This window comes from Sitophilus oryzae, unplaced genomic scaffold (assembly GCF_002938485.1).
Source record: "Sitophilus oryzae breed Bouriz unplaced genomic scaffold, Soryzae_2.0 scaffold_682_pilon_pilon, whole genome shotgun sequence".
In the NCBI taxonomy this organism is placed as follows: Eukaryota; Metazoa; Arthropoda; class Insecta; order Coleoptera; family Curculionidae; genus Sitophilus; species Sitophilus oryzae.
Genome location: NW_022147287.1, coordinates 5,405,029 through 5,429,121, shown reverse-complemented (window position 1 = coordinate 5,429,121; position 24,093 = coordinate 5,405,029). Strand labels below are relative to the sequence as shown.

The 24,093-nt window shown below is 32.5% G+C and overlaps 5 protein-coding genes across 11 annotated transcripts in view; 3 read left to right on the top strand and 2 right to left on the bottom strand.

Moving 5' to 3' along the window:
* The window catches only part of LOC115887969 (serine/threonine-protein phosphatase 2A 56 kDa regulatory subunit epsilon isoform), a 50,263-nt gene extending 45,264 nt beyond the window's left edge, over positions 1-4,999 (top strand). The window contains exons 7-8 of the mRNA XM_030907542.1: positions 3,763-3,992; positions 4,686-4,999. Coding sequence (XP_030763402.1) covers positions 3,763-3,949 — 187 coding nt within the window. The 3' untranslated portion in view covers positions 3,950-3,992; positions 4,686-4,999. The remainder of the gene's footprint in view (positions 1-3,762; positions 3,993-4,685) is intronic.
* A 5,942-nt stretch (positions 5,000-10,941) lies between these two features.
* Positions 10,942-17,367, bottom strand: LOC115888051 (solute carrier family 25 member 48-like). The gene is made up of 5 exons (XM_030907619.1): positions 17,236-17,367; positions 16,467-16,748; positions 16,210-16,417; positions 13,202-13,299; positions 10,942-11,183 (listed from the first exon to the last, which is right to left on the bottom strand). Exons 1-5 carry the CDS (start codon positions 17,279-17,281, stop codon positions 10,942-10,944), a joined length of 876 nt encoding a protein of 291 aa, XP_030763479.1. The 5' UTR covers positions 17,282-17,367.
* On the top strand, positions 17,063-21,643 carry LOC115887971 (scaffold protein salvador). Its single transcript, XM_030907544.1, has 8 exons — positions 17,063-17,529; positions 17,600-17,810; positions 17,870-18,029; positions 18,081-18,354; positions 18,411-18,591; positions 19,730-19,914; positions 21,132-21,264; positions 21,321-21,643. Exons 1-8 carry the CDS (start codon positions 17,439-17,441, stop codon positions 21,379-21,381), a joined length of 1,296 nt encoding a protein of 431 aa, XP_030763404.1. The 5' UTR covers positions 17,063-17,438; the 3' UTR covers positions 21,382-21,643.
* LOC115888000 lies at positions 21,471-22,419 on the bottom strand. Its single transcript, XM_030907580.1, has 2 exons — positions 22,102-22,419; positions 21,471-21,880 (listed from the first exon to the last, which is right to left on the bottom strand). Exons 1-2 carry the CDS (start codon positions 22,310-22,312, stop codon positions 21,753-21,755), a joined length of 339 nt encoding a protein of 112 aa, XP_030763440.1. The 5' UTR covers positions 22,313-22,419; the 3' UTR covers positions 21,471-21,752.
* Positions 22,420-23,074: 655 nt separating this feature from the next.
* The window catches only part of LOC115887956 (tubulin polyglutamylase TTLL5), a 31,994-nt gene continuing 30,975 nt past the window's right edge, over positions 23,075-24,093 (top strand). For 5 of the 7 annotated variants that reach the window (XR_004051177.1, XR_004051176.1, XM_030907524.1 and 2 more), the window contains exons 1-3: positions 23,076-23,229; positions 23,375-23,512; positions 23,795-23,929. Coding sequence is in view for 5 of the 7 variants with exons in the window: in XM_030907524.1 (XP_030763384.1) it covers positions 23,412-23,512; positions 23,795-23,929 (236 nt within the window). In the remaining 2 variants the exon portion in view is untranslated. Of the gene's footprint in view, positions 23,230-23,374; positions 23,513-23,794; positions 23,930-24,093 lie in introns of all 7 variants that reach the window. The other 2 variants (XM_030907527.1, XM_030907525.1) reach the window with 2 other exon arrangements.

Below are 24,093 nucleotides of genomic sequence, written 5' to 3'. Positions count from 1 at the left end.
AAATTTTCACACTCTTATGAAACACCCTGTATACGAGAATTCGCTAAATATATTTTCGAAAACCACATCAGCATCTTAATCACAATAGATTCATCTAAAACCTGGTCCAAACCGCATCCCAAGATCTTTTTTAGTTCAAGAGATATTCAACTTTAATTTTACCCTAAAATTTTGCTTGTCCCGATAAATAATTATGTGCGGCAGTTTATTTGACGAAATTGTCCACAAGTACTAGTTAAATGTTTTTCTTCACTTACGCACATACGCCAGAAAGAAATTTAACAACTAACCTGTTTGTTTCACTTATTTTTAATGGCCAAGCCGTAAGGGGAATCCCCCGGGTTCCGAGCGTCGACGCATCGGCCCGGAACGAAGCGGTTTGATCTTGAGATCGATTCGGTTACCCAGTAGTAATGTGTCGATCCCGCACGGTAAATCCCGCGAAATCTCAGAGGGATCCCGCATTTGCGGGATTGCATTCCCTAATTGAGATACGCGTGTTTGTGTAACCACACAAGTATCCTATTGGAGTTAACTCGCGTGTATTGTACAATATTTTATCTACCTCTAACTATAAAAACACACAATGCATTTTAAAAATTATTGTACTTAACTATATACCTATCCTAAAAATCAATTACCTTAATACCTTTGTTCAAATAACACCATGCATGGCAATGTCAATATGACAGTAAATAATATTGATGTCGCTAGTTTAAAAAATGAGCGATTCGGAAAGTATTCCCTCTGACATTGAAGAAGAGGCATTTAGAGCCATTTCTGGATTGCTTCCAGCAAGATCGAAACAGAAGTATGAATATACATACTCTAAGTATAAAAAATGGTGCACTAGAAAAAAGTACACACCATGGTACAAAGAATACAAGGTATGATATTGCGCAGGTTGGTCGCTACGTCACAGGTGATAACAGGCGTTATTGGTCAGCACGCTCCGCGCGCCAGTTCAAATCGTCAGGATATTGTTATAAACCTGTTTTTTTTGTTTATATACCGTCATTGAATTATCGCTAAGCAAGTTACTGTGGAGCAGTGCATAAGGAGTCGGGCTAGGAAGCGAGAGACCGGAGTTCGAATCTCGGCCGGAATATCACTTTTTATTTAGTTTTTTAAATACTGTTGTATTCTATAGTTTATTTTTGTAGTATAAAAAAAAGAACTATTTATTCTGTTATTTTTTAATCTCCGTTATTAATATAAATTGATTGTTAGTACAATACCTCATTTAATATAAAATAATATTCTACTTTTTGAAATGTATCGGGCCCTAATTGTACCTAAAAGTAATATATTTTTAGTGATATACCATATTGTAAACTATTTAATATTTCAGTCGCTTAAAAAGTTAATTTGCATTGAATAATTGCCTACCATTAAAGGAAATTTGAGCTATATAACCCTTGATGGGCATATTCTGGGTATGCAAATACTTCCTTTAAATTTTGGTTGTGGTTCAACCGATTTATTCTCAAAACCAGAAACATCTACATATAAAAAGAAGCACAGGTCACTAATTATAATAAACTTCACCCTTGGTATTACTTCCACTAATTATAATAAACTTCACCCTTGGAATTACTTCTATCACAATTACTATACGTTCATCTGCATTGGCATTTTCTACTCTTCGATGGGAAACAATAAACTTCCCAACATTTTTTAAATGATGTAACAATTCCTCTTGTGGTTACTTTTCCATAGATATCCTCATCTCTGTCCTCGTGAATTCAGAGGCAATAAAAATGAAAATTATTTACCATAAACATCGCAAACTAAAAACCTAATAAACAATTTTATACCGAATATAGAAATAAATTTAGTATTTTTACCTATTATCGTCCAAATCCATGTTAATATATAATTATTATTTTTAAATATATTTTTGGAACTGCTGGTTTTAGTAATTATTAAATTAAACGAACTAAAAAGTCTTAAAAATAAACAATTCTTAACCATAACCCCAAAAATGCAGATCTCCTGTCAACTTTCTTTATTTTTTATTTATTCATTATTTTCCTAGTGACGTCACAGGTGGTATGCGCGAACTGAACGAAATTGGAGCCGCTATCGATCATACCTTGTATTCTTTGTACCATGAGTACACACCTATGGAAATGAAAAGGTACTCATAACATATTTTTCCAATTTAGTGCAAAATATTTACACAAGTTTTACAAAATATTTTTTTCTCTTTGGTAGTCATCTAAACAAGGAGTGCGGTAATGAAAATGCGTGAGTTAAGAAGCTTTTAACTCACTCAAAATGCGTGAGTTAAGAAAAAAAAATAAAGTGTTTTATCATATCTAATTCTGTGGCGAAAAAGTCAACTTTCAAAATGTTGTGGCTTTGAATCCAGTATGAGATATTCCAGGTATTTTTAGAACTTTAGAGGAAGTAAAATTGTATGAATTAGTAACTTGGCAATGTAAATGATTGATGTTCGAGAAAATTCAAATACCTTGGCTTTTTGATAATCTAGATGTTCGCACTTTCAGGTTTTTTATTGCTTAAAACATAGTGTTTTAAACGACTTCTAAATTATTTATGCCTTAAAAATACCGTATGATCGAAAAACCGGCGTACAGATGGCTTAGAAATGACAATCGATGACATTTCCCATTTAATTTTACATGTAAAATAGCTTTATTTCATAGCTATCGCTGACGCCGTTTTTTTTTCGATCATACGGTACTGTTCAATTAGTAAAAAATGTAACTTTTACCTTTTTTCGCCAATTATAATTAAAACCGCTCTTGCGCATGTGTTGTGAATGGTTGTAAACTCTTTAAGTATAAAGTATAATTTTTGTAAGGTTGTCGTTTATTATTTGACAATTATCCTAATGTCAGTCATTGTTTTCTATAATATTGTGTTGTTGTTGAATCTTTGTGAGTAATTCTCGATTCTTTGCCTATTTTCATAGTCTTTTTTTAAAAATTGTACTTTTAAGCACAAACACTTTAAGAACTAAATTTTCGAGTTTTTGTATTGCGTTTCTTGAAATCTGTGCGTTGAAAATATGCCGAAGCATTTAAACATTCAAAGCAAAGAGCTTGTAGCTTCCCCGATAAACTATTTTGAACGAGAACGTTACATTAAAGGTCCTTTATTACCCTTGACTGCAGCCAGAGAAGTAAGTTTGATTGATAAGCACATTACACCGCTTTCAAAGGTATTTCTACGTTAGTTTTTATTAAATTCTGTGCTTATTAGTTTGTGCATTAATAGCACCCTCTTACTTATTACCAGTTATGGCGTTTTAAGATGTACATCAATAAATAATTAAATAACTCATAATAACGATTAGAATAATCTTCATAATGGGCTAGTTTTTGCCAATATGTAATAAGTAAAATAAGCTATAAAACAAATAAATCAATTAATTACTAAAATATTAGTTATTAAATTAAAAATAAAACGTAAAAATCTTTAAAAAATGTTATAATAAATATATTGTTTGTCACTCTTAAATTAAGATTCATCTCATAAATCCATGACAATCTGGCAGCGCTGTCGCCATCGCTTGTCACTCAAAGTAGATCACGTGCATCGGAAATTGTTTTGCGATTACCATAGGTATACTTTATTTCTGGATTTTAGGAAGAAAAAACTATGACGTCTAATTTCTGTCCCATATAATAACGAAAATCCTATTTAACGCATATTTTTTTACCGACAATGTAACATCTTATTGTTTCATATTTTATAGCAATAAAATTAATTCAAACTCCGCTTTTCTTCCAGAGAGAAGAAACGGGAAAAGGACCGGGAAGAGTTGTGGAAACGCCTGGCCGAGCTCGAGCTGAACCACAACAAGAACCTGCCGAACTCGACGGGGGGCGGGGCGGTCGGCGGCGTCCAGCCCTCCGCCAACCCCGCCTCCACCAACCCGGGAGCGCAGAACAACAATCCCCTCGGCGGCAAGAAGTGATACGATGGCGAGGCCACCGCGCAACGCGCCGTCCGGGTGTAAGGTAAGCGGGAGGGGCGTAATAAAGGTGGGAGTGGCGTAAAGGAAAATGGGCGCGTCCAGAGGTACGGTGGCCGTATTGCGCAGTGATGCCACCTCTACTGATTTTTCGTTAGATCTACCGAAAAGACCATATATTTTGAATATTATATATTGGCTGGGAAATGTCATCGATCGTCATTTCCCAGCCAACTGGACGCCGGTTTTTTTTTTCGATCATACGATATAAAGACGACAATTTCCAAATATCTATTAGCTTATTTTTGAAAAAGCAAATGAAGTAAAAACACCGAGTGAATCAAAAAATCGAAACTCCTAGTCATTTCCGATCAAACAGGAAATGACCGAAAACAATTGATCACATTAAGCACTCTTAATTTATGTCATATACTTAATTGCTGATACTTCTTGAAATCTGTGCGTTGAAAATATGCCGAAGCATTTAAACATTCAAAGCAAAGAGCTTGTAGCTTCCCCGATAAACTATTTTGAACGAGAACGTTACATTAAAGGTCCTTTATTACCCTTGACTGCAGTCAGAGAAGTAAGTTTGATTGATAAGCACATTACACCACTTTCAAAGGTATTTCTACGTTAGTTTTTATTAAATTTTGTGATTATTAGTTTGTGCATTAGCTTGTTTTTTTTTATCTTTTTAATTATTCAAAATATTAACGGAATTTTCTTTTTTAATTAGAAAACGCCCAACGCGACGGTTAGCCCAGTATAATATCTCGGAAATGGAACTAAAAATACAACAAACCGTAAACCCAATACATCCAAGATTTGTTCATTCATCATTAGCAACTGAAACGACTAAACTCGCCGCCAAATAGCGCCACCTATCGAGGAAGGGACGAAAAGAGGACCCAAGCATATTAAATTAAATAAAAAAAAAGAAGGAAAACAGGAAAAAACATTTCGCAGTGAACGTGCTGTGTCATAATAGACTTGTATTTTGTGCTATAGATTAACATAAAAATATGTGGTTATAAAAGAAACTGTAAATAAGCTGCGTGAAGAGTGTTATTATTTTGGTGGGCTGGGCGAGGAGGCGTGGCCAAAATTAAACCGCGCCCGCAAACGTTAACTGTTCGAACCCGAAAAACTTTGCCCCGCCCCCAGTCGTTGACTATAAAGGGCGCGGTAAAGTTATTGGGCGTGGCCTATTCTCGACCGCACCTCCTCTCCGACAAGCACAAACGTATGTATTTTTTGAGAGTAATAGAGTTATTTTTTTCGATGCAGGGTTGCAAACAAACCCTTAGAAAGGCTGTATAACTTGTAGTATAACCTCAAACTTAGTCATATTTACTATTATATTAATTATATTTGTTATTATGTTTACCTAGCTACGGACTGTTTTTTTTTCAAAATGAAATCATGGATTTGTAACGTGCACCACTTGTTTTTTTTCTTTTTTTTTTTGTTCTAAATCATCGATTTTTCTTTAAGCTAGTAATTAGTTTTTTTGTGTACACATCACCGGTAGATGGCTTAACATTAAACGTGGATGGGTATGACATGTGTCAATCTAGCAACGATCGATCTTTTTTTCATGCAGCGCGGTAGAAATGGTTTTTAGAAAGCTGGCTTTCTAAAAATATTAGTATTTTTTATGTTTCAAGTTTTGATATTGTGACTTTTTGTAGCTTTGTGTTAAACTAAATTATTTATGCTATTAAAAGTGGTGTTTTTCTTCAAAATTTGAAAAATTTGATCGTTGTTATGTATTTTTTAAAAAGAAATGTGACATGGGCAAGCTTTTTCATTTTAGGACAGATTTTCACTTTTTTATTTACAGTATATCCCCACGCTCATCTTTACAAAAGGAAAAACTTTTTGTTATTAAGATTTTTGAGAAAAATGCATTTATAAAAGTTTTTGCTGGTTCTGTAATAATCTATAATAATCTTTCACCAAAATATCAGCATTTTGTTTTCCCTCGTATAATTGGCGAACGAAACTATAGAAACGCAGTTTGATTTTTGTGAAAAAACTCAACTATATTTTCATATTTTGTATTTTTCTTATTAGTCGTTATAGCTAGCAACGTTTTCGAGGAAGTATTTTACGACGTCTGGCTCTTTGATATATCTTTTACTATGCTCTCTGGAACAGCATGCGGCCCGTCTGGCTGCCGATACCCGTTGCGTTCACTACTGCGCATCGGAAGAAGATACTATATTTTTTTATTAATTTAGTCCTATAAATTCTAGTATTGAATATAAATCGAACATAGCGCAGTGCGTAGAGTTTCCGACCACGAACCGATGATTCAGAGTTCGAATCCGGGTCAGGGCAAAGACTTTTTTATTTTATTTTCGTTTATATTCTGATAGTAAATTAAAAAAAAAAATTGTTTGTTTTTTAATCACCAGAATTATTTAAGACTTTACTATCAGAATGTAAACGAAAATAAAATAAAAAGTCTTTGCCCCGACCCGGATTCGAACTCTGAATCATCGGTTCGTGGTCGGAAACTCTACGCACTGCGCTATGGAGTTGTTAGATTTATATTCAATACTAGAATTTATAGGACTAAATTAATAAAAAATATAGGATCTTCTTTCAATGCGCAGTAGCGAACGCTACGTTTACCGGGAGCCAGACGGGCCGCATGCTGTTCTAGAGAGCATAGTAAAAGATATATCAAAAAGCCATACGTCTTAAAATACTTGTTTTTCCGACGTTGCTAGCTCTCGTACTATATTATTATAGAACAATATAGAAGAAGCAAAAACTTTTATGAAGAATGAAGAATTGTTCTGAAAAAGTTTTTTCCTCTTGCAATGATAATCCGCGGACATACTGTATGTTTAAATTAATCCAGAATAGTGTTTTTTTTTTGTTAAAATACATTCACATTAGGTGCTGTTGAATATACAGGGTTGATCAAAAATCTATTAGAAATTTTGGTAAATGGGTATCTATGTTATAGTGGATTTTGTGTTAATATTTTCTTGAAACAGTTGTTGTTGAAAATCTAATCTTAACTGACTGCATGGTTTAAATTTATTTTATTATAGAAAAGTTTCAAGGAAAAAAAAATTCTGTAGATTTTTGTTGAAACTCCGTTGTTTCACGACACCAGATACAATTTATACAGCTTGAAAACGCGAGAAAATTTTGAGAGAGATATTTCTATTAAAAAGAGGTGCCACTACACGAGAAAAACACTTTAGAAGCACTGTTAAGTTCACTTTAGAGAACAAAAAAATGCTTAATATGAAAAAAAATCATACTTATATAGCCAAAAATGTGTTTAGATAGAAGAATGAGGACTTTACATACACCTTATAACATGCATGGCAAGCTCAGTTTCTTCTATGTGAGAAAAATACGACCTGATCTGTGCTGTTTGTGGACCGCATACAGGGTGAGCGGATTTCTCGAGGCCCCAAAAACGTTTAGAAAAAATAATGTATACTTTTTTTACTAGAACGATGACGTTAACTTTGTTAAATATTGATAGGAATAACGAGCCGTCAATAGTTTCTTTGGATGTTGTACTCAGTGTTACCTCGGAAAAATTTGACCGCTCTGTATAAACGTGCTTATTTTTATACTGATCATTTGTTTAAATATTTCGTTCGCATAAATAATAAAACGGTGTCAAGTAGCCTTCGAAAAGACCGTCGATGATAATTTGTACTTGGCCGGTCCCTGGACGTTATCTAATTTTAAAAGACAAAAATTATCATCAATTTGAATTTCGTAGGTTACCGTGACGTCGTTTTTTTTTTCGCCAAAATAAAATGTTTTATCTATTTTGTATATATTTTAACTTGATGTTGCATGGTTGCTCTATAAGTACTTTATTTTTTATATCTATTATTCAAAGGTATTTAAAGAATTTTTATTCAAGTACTTATAATGAGTAAGGGATAGTATTTTATCAGGTATTTTTATATTTATAATACGTTTATTTTAATCTTTCTGTAAGTTAAATCTAATAAACAAATGGTTAGTACTATAATATCTCCCTAATAAATTTATTTTAAATTAATTTGAACACTTACAACTTGAAAAGATCCCTTTATAATAGTAAATGAAATTAAAAAAAATACCCCTTAACTATGATTCTTGTTCCGCAGACAGCTAAAGACATTTAACCCTTTTGCTAACGTGTGAATATATAGGGCTGACATCAATAAATAATAAAAAAAAAGAAAATAAAGCCCATCCCTTGTTAGACACTTATGTATCATATTAATTAAAAAAAAATCACTATGAAACTTGTAGATATATATGAAAAATATATTGTTAAATTTCTTATTGTTTTCCCCTTAAACATAGTTATATTATTTTGTAGAAGGCGTGGTGGATTTGATAAGAAAGGGTTTTCACTCGGCACAGTTGTTTTTGACTTTTGATAGTAAGTCAAAGAATCATAGAAAATATAGAATATATTATAATAATTAATTTTTTATAAAATTTTTCTGTTTACTAATAACTTAAAAACATATTTCGGTTATGTCGTTTTGTGATATGATATGGTGACAAATGTCAGACAAACGTCAGTTGTCTACCGGTTGGTTGACAATAATTGATTATGGTTGACAGAAAAACAATGCTTTAAACGTCAGCTGTCAACCAATCGGTAGAGAACTGACGTTTATATCATTGTTTATCTGTCAACCATAACCAACGGTTGTTCGCTCGAAATTGGCTTATATAAAAAGACCAATGACTAAAGAATATAAGGATATGTAACGCCCATATACGGGCTGCAGCAGAATTTGTGGCCTATGGCAAATAATGAGTCATCATTTGGTCACCAGCGACAATTTTAGCGATTTTTAATATTTTGTGTGTAGTAAACTTTGTATAAACTTTATTACAATGGTGATTAACAGTCCACTCCAACTTTTTAGCGTTTTCTTATTGAATTCGATAATATTCTTCAATTTCAATTAACATCTATATGTACTTGATATGTGCTATACGCCGATACTAGTTTTGTACCTTTTGTTAATATTTTAATACGTTTTTTTCGTAATTAATTAGTATGACACACCATAGGCGTAGTCATAACAATTATCAAAAAATATAAATATTGCTTCAAACAGCTCGGAAGAAAAATATGTGACACGGCACTGTTTGGTGACATCGGCACAATTTGCTCTCGGGTGTTATTTGCCCTCGGATTCTTTAGTCATTGAAAAAGGCAAAATAATTGTAAGATCTAAGAAATAACCTTTGAAAATTTTCCGTTTCGTGGGATACACATGGACAAGAGAGAATTGACAGTTTGTGATCTAACAGCCAATGGTCGAAAAACAAAGCGTGTTTTCTGAGCATCTGCTCGTTTAATAGTAATTTAATTATTTTTTAAGTTTGTTACCATATAAAAATCCTAATGATATGCGTTAAAATTGTTTCTTTGGGTTATTAGAGATTCGAAAAAAAAAACATTTAGTTACAATGAACAATAGTAGACCGATGACGAGTTAGAAAACCTTTGTGGATCCGCGCGTCCCCAAACTGTGAGCTAATATTAATTTTTTTGTTGTTATTTTTTAATTGAATTAATTATTTAATAATGCGAAGTTGAGGCAAATCAATACATTTATAAAGAGGAACTTTCTTAATAATTTGTATAAGAGCTACTTATTAACCTCATTATTTGAGGAATTTACAATATCTGCAGTTCGTCAATGTACGTACGTATGTCGGTACGGAAATAAATATTCTCATTTTGAAATTTGTCATGTTGTTTTATTTATATTTATTTTTCTTCTGTTTTAAACTTGCCCTTATAGTCTAAGAGCTAGCAACGTTTTCGAGAAAGTATTTGAAGACGTCTGGCTCTTTGATATATCTTTTACTATGCTCTCTGGAACAGCATGCGGCCCGTCTGGCTGCCGATACCCGTTGCGTTCACTACTGCGCATCGAAAGAAAATCCTATATTTTTTATTAATTTAGTCCTATAAATTCTAGTATTGAATCTAAATCGAACATGTCTCCATAGCGCAGTGCGTAGAGTTTCCGACCACGAACCGATGATTCAGAGTTCGAATCCGAGTCAGGGCAAAGACTTTTTTATTTTATTTTCGTTTATATTCTGATAGTAAAGTATGAAATAATTCTGGTAATTAAAAAAAAATATATTTAATACTTTACTATCAGAATATAAACGAAAATAAAATAAAAAAGTCCTTGCCCTGACCCGGATTCGAACTCTGAATCAATGGTTCGTGGTCGGACACTCTACGCATTGCGCTATGGAGACATGTTCGATTAATATTCAATACTAGAATTTATGGGACTAATAAAAATATAGGATCTTCTTTCAATGCGCAGTAGGACGGGCCGCATGCTGTTCTAGAGAGCATAGTAAAAGATATGTCAAAGAGCCAGACCTCTTAAAATACTTGTTTTTCCGATGTTGCTAGCTCTCGTACTAATATGAGTAAATATATTTCAGTAGTTTCAGAGATATTAATCAATAAGAATATATATTTTTCAGCCTTTTAAAAAAACTATTAAAAATACAAAAACTGTGTTGAAATCAAAACTATATTAGGTATTTACTTCAGATGGTCCGTACTAACTTTGCTATAAATATCGTAATCATACAGTGTGTTCTAACTTCTACGCCAAACTTTCTAAAATATAAAATAATTTTTCTTCGTTTTTTTTTTATTTAAAAAAAAACGAAATTTTGAGATACTCTAAATACAAAAAATGTTCATTTTTTAATTCTCCATTAAAAAAATAATGGTTTAATATAATAATAATTTTTAACGGTTTCGCAGACACTCCCGGTATTATTTGGATATAAGAGTCGATTATACCAGCCAAGTTGGTAGGCCATTGCCAATGATATGGCCGAGGACCACGGTTCGGATTCCGCGTAAATGTTTCGGATAGTTATTACAATGCTGTAACACCGACTGTAAGCTAATAAAACCAGGTTAAGTACTTTTAAGCTTTACTTTTTATTATCTATCTTGTAGCTCTAAAAATATCCAGGGTCATTTCGTACCCAATAAAAAGCACAGCATTTGCCGGAAATGCTCTTAAAGTAATCACAGGCAAGCCTTTCCAAAATATCCGGTAACCTTCCTCTTCGTATATCTTTTTGATACAGTCCCTCATGCCTTTGTATCTGGGATATACAGGGTCGTCAGCTTGGATACGTGTTTTAACCACGTCAACAGGGAGAACAACGGATATTGCCGCTATACCTGTAGAGAAAATCTAGGCTAACAATTATAGAAACAATACAGCAAAAGAAAACGAAGTTCACGAGTATTTCAAATTTTAAACTTTTCAAATTTTGAACTTTTGTTCAAATTTTGAACTTATGTTCCAAAAAAAAGTTTGAACTGTAACTTTTGTTCAAAAAAATAATAATGAATAAAACGTGAATAATATTCTTTTCGTTCGCGAAAAATATTTGGAATATTTGAAATTTTTTGGAAATTTTTTTACTTAAAAAAACATAATTTCTTGATAATATGGCAACATAGGTTAGATAGGTTAGTAGATTAAATGTACAAAAAAGAAAACCCAGAAAAGATCCAGTGGTTCTCAAAAGTTAAGCAAAAAACATTTTTTGGAAATTTTCACAGTAAAACAACTCGATTATTTTGGACTTATTTGAAAAACGGTAAAAAGAATTTTTTTTTTTATCGAGATCTACCAGCCCTGAAAATATTTGGCTCAACTTTCGTTTAGCTGAAATCTGTTATATAAAAAATGACTTTATATATGCGTTCTAGAAGGCGTTAGGAGTACAAATATACAACAATTTTCCTGCGAAAATGCGTCATTTTCTTTTTTCGGACTTTGGTATAGCTGAAATCTGTTACATCAAAACTAGTCTTCGGGGTGTGTTTTAAACATTTTTCTAAACATAAAAACACAAAAAATTGTCGGCGGAAATTTTTTATTTTTATTTTACATAAAAAAATGCTTTGACTTTAGAATAGCCGAAATCAGTTACATGAGAAATGAACTTATATTTGTTTTATATGAGCAAAGAAATACAAAAAAAATCCTGCGGAAATGTGTCAATGTCATTCTGTGCACTTTGTTTTTAATATATTTTTCAGTTTAGAAGCTTACGGGCATCTTACGGGACCCGGGAGCGAATAGGGGTGCTGGGTGGGTTAAAACATCTTTCGGAGGAATAACAATTCTTGTAGAATAGATAATATAGGTTCTTGTAAACTATAAGTACCTCGGAATGATGCACTTATTCTTGTTTTTTTATTAAAGCTTTACGTAAATACGGCTGATTCAAAACAAAAAATCATTGGATCATGCAGTTTTCTTTTATATTTTAATAATTAACTGTGATTTTGCAAAAATATTAGATTGGTTAGCATTTGGGTTGTTTTGGTTAGCTTTTCTTTGTGGAGGGTGTTAAGCTGTGGTTTTTATATTTTAATAATTAACTGTGATTTTGCAAAAATATTATTAGATTGGTTAGGATTTGGGTTGCTTTGGTTAGCTTTTCTTTGTGGATGGTTTTTATATTTTAATAATTTTCCTCAGAAAATGGATACAGTTTATTTCCACAGGAAAATTTTTATTTTTCTCAATTCGTGAATGCTTCTAAAAGGCGAAAATATATATATATTTTTTATATAACTGATTTCAGCTATTCTAAAGTCTAATAAATTTCCTTAGAAAATGAAAACAGCTTATTTCCGCAGGAAAATTTTTGTGCTATATGTTCAGAAAAATATTAAAAATAAAACGCAAAATGTATTTTTTTTATAGCAGTGCGAAATTTGGAAATTACACATTTCCGCAGGAAAATTTGTGTTTTCCGTGGTTCACAGTACCTTTTTAAAGACAATTTTTTTTTCTAATAACTGATTTCAGCTAAACGAAAGTTGACCCAAATATTTGTATAGATTTCTCACCCAGTATAGATTTCTACAAACTGCATGATAAACTACAAAATACAAGGTGTCCCAGAAATAAGTGCAAGTGTTTTAACTGGGAGTATAGTTCAACCCCAGAAACACGCCTAGAAGGAAGAAATAGAAAATTCGGAATTTTTTGAAAAATCTTGAAGAATTTTTTGAAAAATGCTAACAAGGTTAGCGAAACGCGCGTCCAGTGTAAAAGTAGAAGTGTTTTGGTGTATTGTGCTGATTTAGTGTTTTATTTTGCTATGTAACACCAAAGATTCCAACTCTCAACTGTAATCGTTTGTTCTATGTTCATAAACTTTGCTGCATGTTAATACCTGCCGAACCTCCAGCATAAATTTTCTGATACCATTTTCTGTCATCAGGAAGAAGGCTTTCATAAACGATTAAGTAAACTCCACTGGTAGGTACATCTCTAAAAAATATACCATTAGTATGTACAGGGTGGCTCGAATTCGACGCTCATCACTGGGATTTCGGAAACCGTAAGAGATACAGGATCGGTTAAATGGAGGCAAAGTTGCGCAATAAAATGCCGTATTAGAGGGCGCCACCTACATTTTTTTTAACCGGTTTGAAGAGTAATAATTTTTCGTCCGTACCTGTATAAAACTACTGAGTGAAAAAAATATACATTAACGACGTTTTTTGCGTAAATAAGGTCTCTTGGTAAAAATCGCTACGAGTAACGGTTCTCGAGATATTTGGCATCTAAATTATCAATACCTGTCATCATTGACATAAATTAAACATGTTGACTAAATAGTTATTAGACTCAAATCATAAATTTTAAATGTTTTTGTGCCAAAAGTTCAACAGAAACTATTTTATCATCATTTTTTTGAAGAAAAATTTATAATTAATTTAAAAAAAGTCAAATTCAGTCAAATAACTATCTATTCAACATGTTTATTTTTTGTCAATAATGACATGCATTGACTATTTCTATTCTAAATATCTTGATAACGGTTGCTCGTAACGATTTTTACTGAGAGACATTTTTTAGGTAAAAAATCACGGAAATGTATATTTTTTCACTCAGTAGTTTTATACAGGTAGGGACGAAAAGTTATTACTCTTCAAAACAGTTAAAACACATGTAAGTGGCGCCCCCTACAAATAGGAGTCATATTGACGTCAAAATCAAATTTCTCATGTCGAAAAAACCGCAGACGCCAATTTTCATACAAATATTGACGTTACTTCAGAAATTATTTGGAAAAAATCGAAATAAAAACGAAACTTCTACATCCTGTATCTCCGAAACTAAGCGTTTTAGGACATACATTTGTACGAACTTTTTTACTTATTTTTATCTGCAGAATATGCTGCTAAAGTTTCCGGAATACAATTCGGACCACCCTGTATATAGAAACACTTTTTTTTGTTCTGAATTTAAAACGTAAACTTTTCTTTTACATGTTTGACACGTTTGGGATCAAAACTTTTGTCCAAAAATTTATTTTTTAACATAGAACAAAGTATATACAGGGTGGCGCCTCTCATACGCCGCGGAAGCTCCAAGGAGAACGGTAGTTTATATCGAAATGAAATTTTGACAGCATATGTAGGTTAACTGAAAGCATTTTATAAAAATATATAGTATTATACAGGGTGTCCCCAAAAAAAGTTACACATCAAAGTTGTGTTTTTTCTAATGGCACCCTATATATTAATTGATTTTCGGATTCTAGGAAAAAGATAAAGGTGAGTTTCATTAAAGAAGCATATACCTAAAATCTAAGGATTTTGACATATTTCACATTTTGTGAAAATAAAGAGTAAATTTTAAATTTCGATAACAGCTACCTAAATTTTAGTTGACCTTGTATAGCCTGATATTTAATTACAGTAACCGTTGTATGTTAAACCAAATTGAAATTTAACCCAAAAAGTTATACAGGGTGAGACAAAATTGATATGGAACATTAGTACTTTTAAAAGCAAGTTACTCCTTTATTTTAAACGGAACACCCAGTATATTTTTCCGGTGTTTAATGAGGAATTTATATATTTTCAAAATATTATTAAGGTTGCCTACCCCTCAGACAAAGATTTTCCCAGATATTTTAATTTTTATGATTTTGCGTCAGTAAATCTTTATTATTTGAAAAAATCTAGGTGGCTGTGTGATATAGCTTTTATTAATTTAACAAAAATTAAAGATTGTGGAGTAAAATACTCAAGGGTAATAAAAAAATACACGTTTAAAACATATTTTAATTATTACAGAATTAAAACTAGATATAAACCTATAATTATGGTACAAAAATTAGCTGGATGAAATCAAATGCTCAAAATGCTTCCTTTCCTGTTAACTGCATAAAATGATTGTCTTTTCAAAAGGATCTTTTCATTTTAAAAGGCATATGTGGAGTTCTACCTGAAAAAGCAGCTACAATAATTTATCTCATGCTGTCGACACTAGTTGGTCGAGTTTTTTAAACACTGTCTTTAACATATCCCCATAAAAAACCCAGACTAGATAAAATCAGGAGCATTTAACTATCCTATTAATTGGTGAATGTACACTGCATTCACCAACTAATAGAATCATATCAATTCTTTCTGATGTAGGATAAGTTTGCATTTTCGGCAAATTCCTGAGAATTTTTTTTGTTTTAACTGACAAAAAATTATAACTGGTTATTAAAGTTGAACTAATTAGACAGCTATGTTGAAGTAACGTCAGACATATCACAGCCACCTAGGTTTTATCAAATAATAAAGATCTACTCAGATCAAATCATGTAAATGAAAATATCTAGGAAAATCTTTGTTTGAGGGGAGGCAACCTTAATAGTATTTTGAAGAGACAGGAATTCTCCATTAAATATCGGAATAATATACTGGGTGTTCCATTTAAAATAAAAGAATAACAGGCTTTTACAAGTGACCAATGTTCAATATTAATTTTGTCTCACCCTGTATAACTTTTTGGGTCAAGTTTTAATTTGATTTAAAGTAGAATAGTTAGTTTAACTACATATTAGGCTACACCGGGTAAATTCCAATTTAGGTAGCTTTTATTGTAATTTAAAAATGTTCTTTATTTCTAGAAAATGTCTCTTATAAAACTCACCTTTATTTTTCACCTAGAATCCGAAAATCAATTAATATATAGGGTGTTGCATTACAAAAAACAACTATGATATGTAACTTTTTTTGGGGATACCCTGTGGAACTCTCTATATTTTTAAAAATTGCCCTGAATTAACCTACATATGCTCACAAAATTTCATTTCAATACAAACTGTCGTTCTCCTTGGAGCCTCCGCGGGGTATAAGAGGCGCCACCCTGTATATATGATTTTTTTTCGACAACCTGTACATCATAGGCACAAATCCTTTATACAATCCCGCCAGTCCCTGGTATTTTGTGATAGTCCGAACTGCATGGGTGAGACCTTCATACTCGATGCTGTTACTGTTGTGAACCCACACGCTGGAACTTCGAGTGTTAGTTTGTAAAGCTATTTTAACTAGATCTACTGGGCACATTATTACCGCTTGGACAAAACCAGCTAAGCTACCTAAAAATATGTGCAATAAAATAAACTGCCAACACTATACAAAATATACCTGAAAAAAATACATTTATCAGATATGTAGCTTTATGTCTGGTGCGACTTGGGGCTCCTGGGTGACTTCCGTTTATTAATTTCATTATAATATTGTGACACCCAAAAAATATTGAGTTGCTAGGCCCGTAAGCTACCAATGGAGACAATATGCCTCTGTAAAACCCAAGAATTCCTTCATATTTCAACGTTTCCTTCGTTGCAACGAAAAGAGACGCAGAAAAGTTCTGTTGCCGTACCTTTACGGTATCGAATGGGTATCCAACAATGGTACAAAGCACACCTAAAGATGGAAAATTATTATTAGTTTGTATTCCCCCCAAAAAAATTAAATTTCAAAAAAAGCAACAGTTTCAAATCTTTATTATGCAACCAAACAAACACGTACATAATGTAAGACAAAATATTTGTATTGTGCTTATAATAAATAAATTTATAGATATCATAGAAGCATTTTATTTTAATAATATATTATTTACTAATATTGGTTTCTTTTTCGATCGTAATTAAAAATTTAAACGAATAAAAAGATAATATTTTTATTTATGCAACTTTTTATATACAAATGTAATGTCAATGAATGTCAAACTTGAGCATGCGTATTTGAGGTTAGGTAAAACGTCAAAAAGAAAATAAAAAATTTGTGGCTTATTCCTGGAATGTAAACAATGAGTTTTCGTGCCTTTTTGGTGTAAAAACGCAGGAATTCGGGCGAGTTAATCGAAGTAGTGTGTTTTTTACGATGAAATCGGCCATAAAGGTTCACTTACCTCCAACCCAGCCCGCAATAAAATCAGCAAAGACACCAGAGGACATACTACTTATGAATCATCTTAGGTACTAGGGCTCCCTTTTTGTCCTATACTGTATTATTTTTAGTACTTCGACTTCCAAAGCGTTCTCCGCCTGTTTCCGGTTTTCTGTTAACGGCGTTTTGAATTTACAATATTTTATCCTATTACAAGTAGCCACAATGCTGTCTAGAAAGAACAAAGACCTTAGGGCTCTAAAGGAGGGAGTTGTTGGCAAGTATGTTAAGAAAGATACTCCGCCCGAAATGCCAAGTAAGTTCGGTATCAAATGTGACAATATATTTGACTGTTATTGACAACTCTTTATAATTTTTCAAATCAGTTATCAATGTTTGGACTACAGAGCCTAGAAGAAGTTCAAATCAAAGCCGGTCCTCTTTGCCAGCTCAGAGCACGTATAATAACAACACTCAGAACAATAGTAGTACTGTTCAGAAGTTTGGTAATCAAAAAACCACTATAAGTGATGTTGGTTTAGGCGCTCATGAAGGTAAATATACTCCCAGTGCATCTGTGCCTGATTTAGCAACTCGGTAAGTAATTCAAGTAAACAAAATGAACAATGTATTGTTTATTATAACTTTATTTTTAGATTTGCTAACTTATCTGTTGGTAATTCAGCTGAAAATAATGTAGTGGGTAGTTCTAGTAGTTCGGCTATGCTTGTTTCGGGAAACCCAAACACTATTAGCAATGTATCTCATCATATCTACGCTAATCAACCGATAGGGAACATGTACATTGATAACTCTGTAAGGAATTAAGTAATTTTCTATGGTATTTTTTTAATTGTATTTTTTTAGAGCAACGCCAACTATGTTGAGATAGACCAGCTATATCCTTTCACCACTGACCATAGTAACCTCTATAAAGACACATACAACCGTACTAATTCGCCAATATACCAGAATACTCGCGATAGTGCTGGCCTGAGTCAGGATCAAACTACCCCCATTTACAGTAACACTCAGATTCAAGATAGGTTCAGCAGAAACCAGTACCAAAGCGGAATGTCATATGGGGAATCTTTGGGTCATCATTTGAGGCACAGTTTAGGAAGGAACGATAATACTCAAGGTACAAGGAGTTTTTAAGTAGTTTAATCTTCATTTTTAGGTAATTTTTTCTTTTAGAACCTTCAGAAGAGCTTCCTTTGCCACCTGGATGGTCGGTGGACTATACTTTGAGGGGAAGGAAGTATTACATTGATCACAATACTAAAACAACCCATTGGTCGCATCCTTTGGAAAGGGAAGGTTTGCCCACAGGTTGGCAGTGTATACAAAGTCCCATCTATGGAGTTTATTACGTAAAGTAAGTTGTAATTCTGTTTTTTTTTATACAGGGTTTCTTGTAAATAAGAGTCCAGTATTTTAAAGGGTGGTAGATTTATACTGTGGTTGAATTATAATGTACTGCATGATCGAAATAAAATGGCGTCCAGTTGGCTGGGAAATGACGATCGATGACATTTCCCATATAAATTTACATATAAAATGACAGCGATCTTCATTTCATAGCCATCGCTGACGCCGTTTTTTCTCGATCATACGGTAGTTAAAAAGTACATACTTAAAATCAAAAACTTTGTATAATAACTAGTAAAAAGCTGTAATGTAAAAAACTATTTTTTTACATGTTAAATATCTTTAACAAAAGTCTTCTTCTAAAGTTCTAAAAGTTTATTACATTTCTTTATGATTTGTTTTTAGGGATAATTTTTTATTTTGTCTAGAAATAAAAATGTATGTCTAAATAATTGAAAGTATAGGTTGGGAAGAACGAAAAATGTCAGTTCTTCCTTTTTCATTATTTTTTTACCTGCATTTTACATCAAAACATGTACAACAAGGCTCTGTCTGGATCTTTATGGAGAACCGGTGATAGAATTTTTTGAAAATTTCGATTTTTAATTTATCAATGTAAACACTATTTGGCGCTATTCTGGCAACGGTCGCGACCCAAAGCTTTTAAAAATTTCGGAGCGGTTCGGTTTTTCCGGAATTATATCGCCAAAATATTGTTTATTCAAATTTATTATTATTTTCTTTTAATTTTATAAATAAAATACAGTGTGTTGCATATAAAACATTGAAAACCGACGTTATTCCACGATGGTTTTTGCAGTTCACAGTCCACAGCACAGCTTTTTAAGTTTTTAGTGCCACTTTTTCACAATTATCATTCAATGTCAATTATTATTAATTCATCCAATCTAAATTTATTTCCTTTATCTATGTATTACATAAAGGCACCTGCTCCAACTTTCTAAAATATTTTATAGCATTACAGTGTTGCCGCATCATTCAAGATCACCATTATTTAATATACGTCATTAGGCTATTTTTATTTAATAAAAGGGATTAGACGTGTTTCTGGGTTCTAACTATAGTACCAGTTAAAATACTTGCCCTTTTTTTAGATACACCCTGTATAAATGTATATTTTTCAGTCACATCACCAGGCAAGCACAGTACGAGCATCCATGTTTAGTCCCTTGCTATAATTACGGCAATTTTGCCCCGCAGACTTATCTACATATGAGGCCCACTCATTACCAGCCTCATAGCGTTTTGGTGCCGGCCAATCCCTACTTACTTGAAGAAATACCTCATTGGTTAAATGTGTATTTTGAAGGTAAGATTAAAAAACTATTTTTATGCCTAAAAACTAAATCACTACAATACACCAAAACACTTTTACTTTTACACTGGACGCGCGTTTCGCTAACCATGTTAGCATCATCAGCAGATTCATCATCAGCAGATAAACTAAAGTACATCTACAAGTTGAGCGTTTATATACTCGCTCAGTGGGCACCGAGTAGGCGTGGCAAAATCTAGCCAACCGAGTCAGAGCCCACTGAGCGTAACAGTTAGATTTCCGCCACTAGAGTAGTAGGAACAAAGAACTTGAAGGAATTGGACTGATGCTTTCATATGCATCTAATTGCCTGTAATTTGAGACTTGTTTAATTAATTTTAAATTATTAAGATCTATACAATGTTCTTTATCAACAATATGTTCGGCAACGCAAGATTTATCTGGTCTACCATATCTTATCTGAGCTAAATGTTCTTTAAATCTAATTAATATTGATCTTCTAGTTTGCCCAACATATTTCTGATTACAATCTTTACAAGAAATTTCATAAATACCCGACCTTTCCAGTGGAGGTGTTTTATCCTTTGGATTACCTAATAAACACCTCCACTGGAAAGGTCGGGTATTTATGAAATTTCTTGTAAAGACTGTAATCAGAAATATGTTCGGCAAACTAGAAGATCAATATTAACTAGATTTAAAGAACATTTAGCTCAGATAAGATATGGTAGACCAGATAAATCTTGCGTTGCCGAACATATTGTTGATAAAGAACATTGTATAGATCTTAATAATTTAAAATTAATTAAACAAGTCTCAAATTACAGGCAATTAGATGCATATGAAAGCATCAGTCCAATTCCTTCAAGTTCTTTGTTCCTACTACTCTAGTGGCGGAAATCTAACTGTTACGCTCAGTGGGCTCTGACTCGGTTGGCTAGATTTTGCCACGCCTACTCGGTGCCCACTGAGCGAGTATATAAACGCTCAACTTGTAGATGTACTTTAGTTTATAATCATCTGCTGATGATACTAACATGGTTAGCAAAACGCGCGTCCAGTGTAAAAGTAAAAGTGTTTTGGTGTATTGTGGTGATTTAGTGTTTTATTTTGCTGTGTAACACCAAAGGTTCCCCCTCGACTGTAATCTAAAAACTATTCTTTACACGTAAGAAACTAGTTGTTACACGAAAGAACAAACTATTTTTTTCAGAATTGAACTGTACAATAAAAATCAATATTTTTTGTAGCCAGTACAGAATTGGATCACAAGTTAAGGTGGGACATGTTCAGACTGTCTGAATTAGAATGTTATAATGCCATGCTCACGAGACTTTACAAGCAGGAACTACAGCATATAGTTATGCGATACGAGTCTTACAGGTAAACAATAATAACAGTAAAATTGTTTTAACTGGCAGTAACTTTCTTCCTTTAAGATCTGCTTTAATGGTAGAAATGGAAAAATTTCGAACGAATCAAAACAATCAAAGGCTGTGATGATGTAATGAAAAAATATAATAGAATTGTTCCTACAAGATTGTAAATTAAGTTATATTATTTTAGAAAAAGAAACAAAACAAGTTACATATCTACATTTAGGCTATATTCATATTTAAATATATTTACAATATACAATATTAATGAATCTGAGAGATCTGTTTAAAAGAATATCAAACTTTTAAGTAACTTTTTTAAAAGAGACAAAACAGTTGATTTATATATAAATATTTTTGTTTCTTAAATAGATCACTCAGTATACTTTGCTTCCTGTTCAGTTCCATTTGTCTTGTGTTCTTTTTATTTTCGCTTAGTGTCATGTATTTTTGTGATTTATTTATTTTTCATTTCCCATTTTTTTAGTAAATAATTTAGTTAAGTGTTGCTTGATCTGATTCAACTTTCTGTCCTTCCAGAGGCTCTATTTTTTTAACACTAAACCCATCTACTCTGTAAATTTGAGGATTCTTTACCTGTAACTTTTCGGCAAAGTATTGACCTGTGAAAATATGTTTATTTTATTTTTAATAAAATGCTTTATTTAAATTGTGTTCCATTTCAATTATTTTTGTAATTGTAACACCTTAAATATACGCTTAAAACCTTATAGCACAGAAAATAGTTATATTTTCTGTTTTAAAGGTGTCAAATGAAGAGTTCGGATTTTAAGAAAAATTCTATTGAAAGTACATGATAAAAGTTGAATAAAAATATGTTTACCTGTAGTTAGTTTCTTTTCCTCGTCTGTTTTTGAGTCCTCGGGGTACATTTTGCGTCGATAAAGGTAGACACAGCCTATGGCGAAGGCATGCCAGGCTAAAACGGCATAGCCGATTGCGAGAAGACGTTTATACCTTGCAGCTTTCCTCTCACCTATAGGAGGTGTGTTTTTTCGTATTGCCTGACGAAACCAGTTATTGCGAGATGACATTGTATAACTCAACAACAATAAAATACCTAAAATAAATACGAATCGTGATTTTATCTAATATCTCCCATTATCAAATAAAGTTGAGGTTAGATTTGTAGTGTGACAGATGTCAGGTGAAAAATGAAAATAACATCTGATTGGTACGTTCCGAATTTTGGCTCCTTTGGTAGGGATGGGTATGTAAAAAATTAACAGTATAGAATCATTTTTTACATAAAAAAACATGGTGCTTAACAACAACAACACAATAAACTACATAATAACAACTGTGTTCATGATATACAAAATACAGGGTCCTTTATTTATAATAGCGGTGAAAAATTGTTCTTTACAATAGATTTTTGTTGCAAATTTTTGACATTTCTAGGGTTCAAAGAACGGAATAAAATAAAACAGCATAAAAAAGTTAGCTACTTGCATAATGGCTGTATGAAATATTATTGAAATTGCGTTAGTACAGTCAATATTAAATTAAATAAAAGTTCGCTATTTTTTAACTTCCAGTCTACCTTTGCAGTCTACAAATATTTTCAGTTTGTTTTTTTTATAATTTTTGCAATGTTTGACTTTGGGCAATCTTTGGTATAGTTTTGGCATTTATCCACGAAGTTTATAAGATCTAAGGACTAAACGCAGCAATTTTTATGTTTTTTTTTTAAACGTAAACAATGGAACGAATCTTGTACAAACCCATCCCTGGTTGGGTCTGGTAAAATTAGAGTGGTTTTGGAACGTACTCTAGGTAAAGACGGTCGATTTAAAAAAAATGACAGCAGCTGATAAAAAAATGGCGAGAAAAGAAATAAATCAAAATCTCTAGCACTGTCAAATTATTTTTTCATGTAGTTTTTTTAAAATTTAGCCGCGAAATTTTCCGTATTATGTTCAGATAATTTAACCATTTCTCCCAGAAAAATGTAAGTATAACAAGACTTTGAATTCCAACGAGCAAATAATAAATAATTCTGAAAACCTTCCATTCCCTTCAATGTTGAGCCTTATTTGGAATAAAAATGCTCGTTTTAAGGTAGACCCCTTTTAATCAAGGTCGTTTCTGCTTAGTTTTAGTGCGATATCTTAATAATTAAAGACGGTAACGATGGACAAACCGGGTACCAGCGTTGAAGAAATATCTAGCTTAAGCTTGGACAGCTCGATGGATTCATTGAAGAGCCACAACAGCTCTGGAGACCTTATTCGGTAAGTTTGTCCTTATATGATTTATTGTATAAAGAAAAAATAGTGCTGCTTGAGGGTTATTTATTCATGTCATCTGACGCGAAGTATTGTAGCTAAATGATTAGATTTTTAAGAAATGAATCGAATCTCACGATTTATTTTTAATACTCGTTCAATCACACGGACAGCGATTATACTGCTTCCTTAATTTTTTCATTCAAAGTCTACAATACTAGGTGTCATATGGCGTAAATAATAACCCCGTGTAATAAAAATTGAATTAACAAAGTTAAACGTTTCTAGTTCTCTGTACAAGTCAGATTTTGCTCTATGGAGCGGTATGAACCTGAAACCTCATCTCGAATCTCCCAATTCCCAATGCCGATCCTGTAAATCCCTTAGGGCCCTTATACAGAACGATATCAAGGAAAACGACAGGTTTATTTCATTTAAAATATTATTTTTAGATTTTTTTTAATACACACTCAGATGCAAAAAAAAACAACGGAGATTTATTACTTTTAGCCCCATTTTCATGAATTTTTTAGCACACTGTATATAAATTTATCAACTTTAATTCATAAACTTTAGTATTTGGCTTA

Coding starts and splice junctions, on each gene's coding strand:
- LOC115888051 (XM_030907619.1), bottom strand. CDS start 17,281: ATGTCCTCTGGTGTCTTTGCTGATTTTATTGCGGGCTGGGTTGGAG. Junction 13,300..16,209: donor TTTGTGCCTATGATGTACAG/GTTGTCGAAAAA, acceptor TATATTTTTTAG/AGATGTACCTACCAGTGGAG. Junction 11,184..13,201: donor TTATGCTGGAGGTTCGGCAG/GTATTAACATGC, acceptor TTTTCTCTACAG/GTATAGCGGCAATATCCGTT.
- LOC115887971 (XM_030907544.1), top strand. CDS start 17,439: ATGCTGTCTAGAAAGAACAAAGACCTTAGGGCTCTAAAGGAGGGAGTT. Junction 18,592..19,729: donor TATGGAGTTTATTACGTAAA/GTAAGTTGTAAT, acceptor TATATTTTTCAG/TCACATCACCAGGCAAGCAC. Junction 21,265..21,320: donor ATGCGATACGAGTCTTACAG/GTAAACAATAAT, acceptor TCTTCCTTTAAG/ATCTGCTTTAATGGTAGAAA.
- LOC115888000 (XM_030907580.1), bottom strand. CDS start 22,312: ATGTCATCTCGCAATAACTGGTTTCGTCAGGCAATACGAAAAAACACA. Junction 21,881..22,101: donor GGAAAAGAAACTAACTACAG/GTAAACATATTT, acceptor ATATTTTCACAG/GTCAATACTTTGCCGAAAAG.